The sequence below is a fragment of the Dama dama genome, chromosome 9 (genome assembly GCF_033118175.1).
Source record: "Dama dama isolate Ldn47 chromosome 9, ASM3311817v1, whole genome shotgun sequence".
Taxonomy (NCBI): Eukaryota; Metazoa; Chordata; class Mammalia; order Artiodactyla; family Cervidae; genus Dama; species Dama dama.
In genome coordinates this window covers 13,827,940-13,838,278 of record NC_083689.1, presented here as the reverse complement: position 1 = coordinate 13,838,278, position 10,339 = coordinate 13,827,940, and the positions used below count along the sequence as shown (strand labels likewise).

Here is a 10,339-nt window from a genome sequence, read left to right as displayed (position 1 = left end):
CAAACTCATGTCCATCGAGTCGGTGATGCCATCCAGGAATCTCATCCTCTGTCATCCCCTTCTCCTCCTGCCCCCAATCTCTCCCAGCATCAGGGTCTTTTCCAATGAGTCAACTCTTCGCATGAGGTGGCCAGGCCAAAGTATTGGAGTTTCAGCTTCAGCATTAGTCCTTCCAATGAACACCCAGGACTGATCTCCTTTAGGGTGGACTGGTTGGATCTCCTTGCAGTCCAAGGGACTCTCAAGAGTCTTTTCCAACACCACAGTTCAAAAGCATCAATTTTTTGGTGCTCAGCTTTCTGGTCCCATTACATCAAGTCAAATAAATGGGGAAAAGGTGGAAGCAGGGACATATTTCCTTTTCCTGGGCTCTAAAATCATTGCAGATAGCGACTACAGCCATGAAATTAGAAGACAATTGTTTCTTGGCAAGAAAGCTATGACAAACCTAGACAGTGTATTAAAAAGCAAAGACATCACTTTGCTGACAAAGGTCTGTATAGTCAAGGCTATGGTCTTTTCAGTAGTCATCTAAGGATGTGAGCCTGGACAATAAAGAAGTCAGAGCATTGAAGAATTGATGCTTTTGAACTGTGGTGCCGGAGAAGACTCTTGGGAGTCCCTTGGAAAGCAAGGTGATCAAACCAGTCAATCTTAAATGAAATCAACCCTGAATACTCTTTGGAAAGACAGATGCTGAAGATGAAACTCCAATACTTGGCCACCTGATACAAATAGGTGACTCATTGGAAAAGACCCCGATGTTGTGAAAAACTGAAGGCAGAAGGAGAAGAGGAAGACAGGATGAGATGGTTGGATGGCATCATTGATTCAGTGGACAAGAAGTTGGGCTAACTCTGGGAGATGATGAGGGACAGGGAAGCCTGGTCTGCTGCAGTCCATGGGGTTGCAGAGTCGGACATGGCTTACTGATTGAAGAACAGCAGTACCCAGGTGGCTCAGTGGAAAAGAATCCACCTGCCAATGCAGGAGATGTGGGTTTGACCCCTGGGATGGGAAGATCCCCTGGAGAAGGAAATGGCAATCCACTCCAGTATTCTTGCCTGGGAAATCCCATGGACAGAGGAACCTGGTGGGCTGCATTCCATAGGGTTTCAAAAGGGTCAGACATAACTCAGTGACTAAACAACAACAACTCACGGACATTTTAAATTTTATATATTATGATAACTTACAGTCATTTTCCATTTTGTTTAAAGTGATACAAAGAGATTATTGGGTTTTGCAGGACATTTATTGTAGATGTAATCCTCTGGTTTAGCTTTTGCATAGGTCACATTCTGAGAAAGAAATAATTTGTTATATATGTAAACAAAACAAAACTGTGCAGTAACAATATACACCTTTTTTTTGCCCAACTCAGTTTACAAGATACACAAATTAAGAGATTTTATTCACAGGGTTCTGATTTTACTCTGATCAAGCACTTTATTTATCATGTAAGTGAAATTAGAAACTGAAAATCTCTTAATTTAGTGGAGCATATGGTGAGTACAGATATATATTTTTCTAATGAACAAGTTAGCAATCTTTAGAAATGGAGAGTGAAGAAGTTGAAGCATGTATGTATGGAGACCATCTGTCCTAGGTTGCCTGTAACTCAAATGCTTTTTTAGGACATAATCCAGAAAAATCTTGGGAAACCATATTAGTTGTTTACCCTCTATGTAGGGTTTGACCTTATTCCCTCTCTTACTGTATTTTAAGTTTGACTTCTGAAGCTCATTTCCCTTGCCATATATCTTCAATTAGAGGAACTTTGTAGGAAAAAAGGTTGAAGCAGGTGATTTAATCCAAGGCAACTGGGGAATTGGGTCATAGCTACTTGATTATGCTGTGAGTGAAGTAAGCATCCCATATGGAACAGAAAACCCAAATTCTCCAGCAATCTGAATATAAGACGTTCCCTCTATGCTTTCTTTCACAATGGTTCCATGAAGAGTTACTGGTAACAAACACGAAAAAGTGTGTTTTTCTCTTTTCCCCTCACAGAGATGACAGTTCAGAATTTTCCTCATTGTCCAGGATACCAGATCATCTGGTTTACTGACTGATTCAATTGTCCTGAGAAGAAAAGTGTGAAAAATAATACTTTGTTAGAAAGTGCTAGACTTTTACATCAAAAACTATAAAACATAGTCAAAAGAAGTCAAAGAAGACTCAAAGAAATAAATAAACTGTCCATGATCATGGATCAGAAGGCAATATAGTTAACATGGCATCATTCCCCCACATTGATCTATAGACTCAACATAATCCTTCTCAACATCTCAGCTGTCTTTTCTCAGAAACTGACAAGCACCTCTTACAATTTACATGGGACTATGGGGTTACAAATAGTTAAAAAAAATCTTGAGAAAAACTTACTGATAGAGCCAATTCTCCAAAGTGAAATTTACTACAAAATACTGGAATCAAGATATATGAATGAAAGAACCTAGAGTACAGACATGAGCACTTATATTTAGGGTAACTTATTTTGACAAGGTTTTTAGTACAGTTCACTGGGAGAAAGAATACCGTTTTAAGAAATGATGCTGGGACAACTGCATATCTACATGTTAAAGAACGTGGACCTCACAAAAAAACATAAAACTCATACCATTAAAATGTTAATTACAAATTCATATACCTATGAAAGTGAAAGTGTTAGTTGCTCAATCATGTCCAATTCTTTGTGATTCCATCGTCTGTAGGTCGTCAGGCTCCACTGTCCATGGTATTCCACAGGCAAGAATTCTGGAGTTGGTTGCCATTTCCTCCTCTGGGGGATCTTCTTGACCCAGGGATTGAACCTGGGTCTCCTGCATTGCAGGTAGATTGTTTACCACTAGCGCCACCTGGGAAACAGTTACTATATGTAAAACTATATTACTATAAGCAATACTTACATACAATTACTATAGACAATACCTATACACATATTTCTAAAAGTACTGAGGTCTTGGAAAAAACATGCATCAAAATTTCTGTGACCTTGTGGTAGGCCATTGTTTTAAGATCAGACTCTCAAAGGACAAGTGAACAAAAAATAGAGAAATTGGATTTCTTCAAAAATAAAAACTTCTGGGGGATGGTCCCAAGATGGTGGAGGAATAGGACGGGGAGACCACTTTCTCCTCCACAAATTCATCTAAAGATCATTTGAATGCTGAGCAACTTCCACAAAACAACTTCTGAATGCTGGTGGAGGACATCAGGCACCCAGAAATGCAGTCCATTCTCTTCTAAAGGAGGTAGGACAAAATATAAATGACAAAAAGAGAGACAAAAGAGTTAGGGGCAGAGACCCATCATGGGGGGTCGGGGGAGTCGTGAAGGAGAAGTTTCTAAACAGCAGGAAGCCCTCTCACAGGCAGGTCTGTGGGGAGATTTGGAATCTCAGAGGGCAACATAACTGGGAGGAAAAAAAAAAAGAAAATCCATAGAGTAGGCACTTAACCACAACTGCCAGTGGAGAAGTAGCCCAGAAGCTCAGATCCACCAATCTGGTTGTGTACAGGCCACCCTGCTGGAGGCAGAGAGGCAGGCACATGACAGCCAGAGGTGGAAGGCAAGGGGCCGCTGCAATCTCAGCGTCCTTCACCAAACTGTGAGCAGGCTCCCGGTTGCTAACCACATCTTCCTGGGATCCTGGATGGTTGACATCTGCCAGGAAGCCTGCAGCCTGACACCAGCTCCCCAGAGGAGACACACAGCACACATGAGACTGTGCTCTCATGCTGCACCTGGGAAACCAAGCTGGGACTGGGAGGTGATTAAGACGCATGGCACATCTGGGGTAGTGTGCTTGCCAAGCACCTGGTTGCCTGAGCTGCTTGGACCTGGGAAGGGCACAAAATGCATGCCCAATCGAGTCTGTGCCCTTGTGGAGTACCTGAGAACCTGAACCTGAGCAGTTTAGACCTGGGAAGTGCACGAAATGCAGGGCCCACTTTGGACAGTGCCCTGCAGAGCACCCTGGAGCCTGAGCAGTGTAGACTGGGAAAGCACATACCGCTGTGACCTGGGACAAACCCAGTGTGGTCCATAAGCTGTTAGCACTCCCCACACATATTTGTTTGTGGTGTTTCTCCCTCCCCACAACACAACTGAACAAGTGAGCCTAAATAAGTGACAACCTTCACCCCCTTGTGTCAGGGCAGAAACTAGACACCAAAGAGACTTGCAAACAGAGGAAGCCAAAATGAACAAAGAAGAGGGAACCACTCCAGAAGTGACAGGTGCAACAGATTAAAACCCTGTAGTTAACACTGACTAAGCATTGGAGGGGGCCTGTAGAACTTGAGAACAAGTGCAAGCTGGAACAATGAACTATCTGAAACTGAACTGACTCCACACTACTCACAACAGCTCCAGAGAAATTCCTAGATATACTTTTGCTATCATCACTTTTTAGTTTTTTTTTAAATTTATGTTCTTTATTACTCCTTTAATTTTCATTTTTACAATCTACTGTTACCTTGCAAAAAAAGACCCTCACTTAGGGTTGTTGATTACTGGCTTGATTGCTCTCTCCCCTTTGAACTCTCCCTTTTATCTCCAGGTCACCTCTATCTCTTCCCTCTCCCTTCTATTCTCTACTTAACTTTGTGAATCTCTCTGGATGTTCTGGGCTGTGGAGAACACTTAGGAAACTGATAACATGCTAGATTTGTCTCTCCTCTTTTGACTCCTCCCTCTTCTCCTGGTCACCTCTATCTTCCTCATCTCTTTTATCTTCTCTATATAACTCTGAATCTCTCTGGGTGTTCCAGACTGTGGAGAGCACATATGGATTTGATTACTGGCTAGATTGCTGTCTCCCATTTTGACTCTCCCTGTTCTCCTCCTGGTCACTTCTATCTCCCTCCTCCCTCTTCTCTTCTCCGTGTAACTCTGTGAACTTCTCTGGGTGTCCCTCACTGTGGAGAATTGTTTCACCATTAACCTAGATGTTTTATCACTTGTACTGTGGATGGAGAAGTCTTGAGGTTACTGTTAGAATAAGACTGAAAGCCAGAGGTAGGAGACTTAACTCCCAAACTTAAGAACATCAGAGAACTCCTGATTCCAGGGAACATTAATACACAAGAGCTCATCCAAAAGCCTCCATACCTACACTGAAACCAAGCTCCACCCAAGAGCCAACAAGTTCCAGAACAAGACATACCATGCTAACTCTCCAGCAAAGCAGGGACACAGACCTGTGAATTAAAAGACAGGCTGTTCAAAGCCATACCAAGCCCTCAGACACCCCCAAAACTCACCACTGGACACTTCATTGTACTCCAGAGAGAAGAGATCCAGCTCCACCCACCAAACACAGATGCAAGCTCCCCTAACCAGGAAACCTTGACAAGCCACTAGTCCACAGGGAGCAGGATCCACAATAGAGAGGAACCACAAACTTCCAGCATACAGAAAGGCCACCCCAAACAGAGCAAGCTAAACAAAATGGAAAGGCAGAGAAATATTCAGCAGGTAAAGGAACATGATACATGCCCACCAGACCAAACAAAAGAGGAGGAGATAGGGAGTCTACCTGAAAAAGAATTCGGAATAATGATAGTAAAGATGATCCAAAATCTTGAAAAAAAAAAATGGAGTTACAGATAAATAAATTTTAGACAAGGATTGAGAAGATGCAAGAAATGTTTAACAAGGTTCTAGAAGAAATAAAGAAGAGACAATAAATTATGAATAATGCAATAGCTGAGATCAAAAGCACTCTGGAGGGAACCAACAGTAGAATAACTGAGGCAGAAGATAGCATAAGTGAGGTGGAAGATAGAACGGTGAAAATAAATGAAACAGAGAAGAAAAAAGAAAAAAATAATTAGAAGAAATGAGGACAACTTCAGAGACCTCCAGGATGATGTTAAATACCCCAACATTCGAATCATAGGAGTCCCAGAAGAAGAAGACAAAAAGAAAAGGCATGAGAAAATACCTGAGGAGAGAATAGTTGAAAACTTCCCCAAAATGGGGAAGGAGATATCCATCCAAGCCCGAGAAATCCAGAGAGTACCAAACAGGATAAACCCAAGGCAAGACACCCCAAGACACATGCTAATCAAACTAATGAAGATCAAACACAAAAAGCAAATATTAAAAGCAGCAAGAGAAAAGCAACAAATAACACACAGGGGAATCCCATAAGGATAACAGCTGATCTTTCAATAGAAAGTCTTCAGGCCAGAAGAGAATGGCAGGACATACTTAAAGTGATGAAACAGAAAAATCCTACAACCCAGATTACTATACCCAACAAGGATCTCATTCAAATATGAAGTAGAAATCAAAAGCTTTACAGAGAAGCAAAAGCTGAGATAACTCAGTACCACCAAACCAGCTCTTCAATAAGTGTTAAATGATCTTCTCTAGACAGAAAACACAGAAAAGTTGTGTAAACCCGAACCCCAAACAACAAAGTAAATGGGAGGAGGATCATACTTAATAATTGCTTTAAACATAAATAGGTTGAATGCTGAAACCAAAAGGCAAAGACTGGATACAAAAACAAGCCCCCTATATATGCTGTCTCCAAGAGACCCACCTCAAACCAAGGGACACATACAGACTGAAAGTGAAGGGCTGGAAAAAGATATTTCACACAAATGGAGACCAAAAGAAAGCAAGAGTAGTAATACTCATATCAGTTAAAATTGACTTTGAAATAAAGGCCACGAAAAGAGGCAAAGAAGGACTCTACATAATGATCAAAGGATCAATCCAAGAAGAAGATATTACAATTATAAATATATATACACTCAACATAGGAGCACCTCAATATGTAAAGCAAATGCTAAGAAGTATGAAAGGGGAACTTAACAGTAACACAATAATAATGGGAGATTTTAATACCCCACTCACACGTATGGATAGATAAACCAAGCAGCAAATTAGCAAGGAAATACAAACTTTAAATGATACAATGGACCAGTTAGACCTAATTGATATCTATAGGACATTTCACCCCAAAACAATGAATTTCACCTTTTTCTCAAGTGCACACGGAACATTCTCCAGGATTTATCACATTCTGGGCCATAGGTCTAGCCTTAGGAAATTCAAAAAATTGAAATCGTTTCAAGCCTCTTTCTGATTATAATGCGGTAAGATTAGATATCAACTATAGGAACAAAACTATTAAAAATAGAAGCATATGGAGGCTAAACAACATGATTTGACTAACCAACAAATCATGGAAGCTATAAAAAGGGAAATAAAAATATGCAGAGAAACAAAGGAAAATGAAAACATGACAACCCAAAACCTATGGGATTCAGTAAAAGCAATACTGAGAGGAAGGTCCATAACATTCCAAGCTTACTTCAAGAAACAAGAGAAAAATGAAATAAATAACCTAACTTTACACCTAAAGCAATTAGAAAAAGAAGAAATGAAGAACCCCAGAGTTAGTAGAAGGAAAGAAATCAAGGCAGAAATAAAAATTAAGGCAGAAATAAATGAAAAAGAAACAAAGGTGACTATAGCAAAAATCAACAAAACTAAAAGCTGTTTTTTTTTTTTTGTTGTTGTTGTTCTATTCAGTTTTATTTTTTCCCAATTATTTTTATTAGTTGGAGGCTAATTACAATATAGTAGTGGTTTTTGCCATACATTGACATGAATCAGCCATTGATTTACATGTGTTCCCCACCCTGAACTCCCCTCCCACCTCCCTCCCCATCCCATCCCTCTGGGTCATCCCAGTGCAACAGCCCCGAGCACTTGTCTCATGCATACAACCTGGACTAGCAATCTGTTTCACACTTGATAATATACCTGTTTCAATGCTGTTCTCTCAAATCATCCCACCCTCGCCTTCTCCCATAGAGTCCAAAAGTCTGTTCTATACATCTGTGTCTCTTTTTCTGTTTTGCATATAGGGTTATCATTACCATCTTTCTAAATTCCATATATATGCATTAGTATACTGTATTGGTCTTTATCTTTCTGGCATACTTCACTCTATAATGGGCTCCAGTTTTGTCCATCTCATTAGAACTGATTCAAATGATTTATTTTTAATGGCTGAGTAATATTCCATTGTGTATATGTACCACAGCTTCCTTATCCATTCGTCTGCTGATGGGCATCTAGGTTGCTTCCATGTCCTGGCTATTATAAACAGTGCTGCAATGAACATTGGGGTACATGTGTCTCTTTCAGATCTGGTTTCCTCAGTGTGTATGCCCAGAAGTGGGATTGCTGGGTCATATGGCAGTTCTATTTCCAGTTTTTTAAGGAATCTCCACACTGTTCTCCATAGTGGCTGTACTAGTTTGCATTCCCACCAACAGTGTAAGAGAGTTCCCTTTTCTCCACACTGAAAGCTGGTTCTTGAGAAGATAAATAAGACAGACAAACCATTTGCCAGACTCATCAAGGAAAAAAGGGAGAAGAATGAAATCAACAAAATTAGAAATGAAAATGGAGAAATCACAACAGACAACACAGAAATACAAAGCATCATAAGAGACTACTATCAGCAGCTATATGCCAATAAAATGGAGCTTGGAAGAAATGGATGAGTTCTTAGGAAAGTATAACCTTCCAAACCTGAACCAGGAAGAAATAGAAAGCCTTAACAGACCTATCAAAGGATGGAAATCAAAACTGTAATAAAAAATCTTCCAATGAATAAAAGCCCAGGACCACATGGCTTGACAGGTGAATTCTATGAAAAATTTAGAGAAGAGCTAAAACCCATTCTACTCAAAATCTTCCAGGAAATGACAGAGGAAGGTAAACTCCCAAACTCATTCTATTGTGCCACCATCACCCTAATAACAAAACCAGACAAAGATACCATAAAAAGAAAACGACAGGCCAATGTTACTGATGAACATAGATGCAAAAATCCTCAACAGAATTTTAGCAGACAGAATCCAGCAACATGCTAAAAAGATCATACATCATGAGGAAGTGGGTTTTATCCCAGGGATGCAAGGATTCTTCAATACTCACAAATCAATCAGTGTGATACACCATATGATAAAATTGAAGGAGGAAAACCATATAATTATCTCAATAGATGCAGAGAAAGCCTTTAACAAAATTCAGCATCCATTTATGATAAATGGAAAGCAGGAACAGTAGGAACATACCTCAACATAATAAAAGCCATATATGATAAAACCACAGCAAACATTATCCTCAGTGGCAAAACATCAAAAGGATTTTCTCTAAGGTCAGGAACAAGACAAGGGTGACCACTCTCACCACTACTATTCAACATAGTTTTGGAATTCTTAGCCACAACAATCAGAGCAGAAAAAGAAATAAAAGGAATCCAGATTGGAAAAGAGGAAGTAAAACTCTCCCTGTTTGCAGATGACATGATCCTTCATATAGAAAACCCTAAAGACACCACTAGAAAATAACTAGAGCTAATCAATGAATATAGAAAAGTTGCAGGACATAGAATTAATACACAGAAATCCCTTGCATTCTTATACACTAGTAATGAGAAAACAGAAGGAGAAATTAAGGAAATAATTCCATTCACCATTGTGATGAAATGAAGAAAATACTTAGGAATAAATCTACCTAAAGAAACAAAAGGCCAGATAAAGAAAAGTATAAAACACTGATGAATGAAATCTAAAATGACACAAATAGATGGAGAAATCTACTAGGTTCATGGATCAAAAGAATCAATATAGTGAAAATGAGTATACTACACAGAGCAATCTATAGATTCAATGCAATTCCTATCAAGCTATCAATGGTATTTTTCACAGAACTAGAACGAATAATTTCACAATTTGTATGGAAATACAAAATCCTAAAATAGCCAGAGCTATCTTGAGAAAGAAGAATGGAACTTAAGGAATCAACCTGCCTGACTTCAGACTATACTACAAAGCTACAGTCATCAAGACAGTATGGTACTGGCACAAAAACTGAAATATAGATTAATGGAACAAATAGAAAGCCTAGAGATAAATCCATGCACTTATGGACATCTCATCTTTGACAAATGAGGCAAAGGTATACAGTGGAGAAAAGACAATATCTTTAACAAGTGGTGCTGGGAAAACTGGTCATCCACCAGTAAAAGAATGAAACTAGAACACTTTCTAACACCACACACAAAAATAAACTCAAAATGGATTAAAGATCTGAGACCAGAAACTATAAAACTCCTAGAGGAAAACTTAAGCAAAACACTCTCTGATATAAATCACAGCAAGGTCCTCTATGACCCACTTCCCAGAGTAATGTAAATAAAAGCAAAAATAAATGGGACCTGATTAAACTTCAAAGCTTTTGCACAACGAAGGAAACTATAAGCAAGGTGAAAAGGCAGCCTTAAGAATGGGAGAAA

The 10,339-nt window shown here is 39.5% G+C and overlaps 1 protein-coding gene across 2 annotated transcripts in view; it reads right to left on the bottom strand.

The window, feature by feature from the left end:
• Positions 1-1,197: 1,197 nt before the first annotated feature.
• The window catches only part of LOC133061810 (adhesion G protein-coupled receptor E2-like), a 46,960-nt gene continuing 37,818 nt past the window's right edge, over positions 1,198-10,339 (bottom strand). For both annotated transcript variants that reach the window (XM_061150023.1, XM_061150024.1), the window contains 2 exons: positions 2,654-2,861; positions 1,198-2,085 (listed from right to left, as the gene is read on the bottom strand). In XM_061150023.1, coding sequence (XP_061006006.1) covers positions 2,679-2,861 — 183 coding nt within the window. In that variant the 3' untranslated portion in view covers positions 1,198-2,085; positions 2,654-2,678. The remainder of the gene's footprint in view (positions 2,086-2,653; positions 2,862-10,339) is intronic.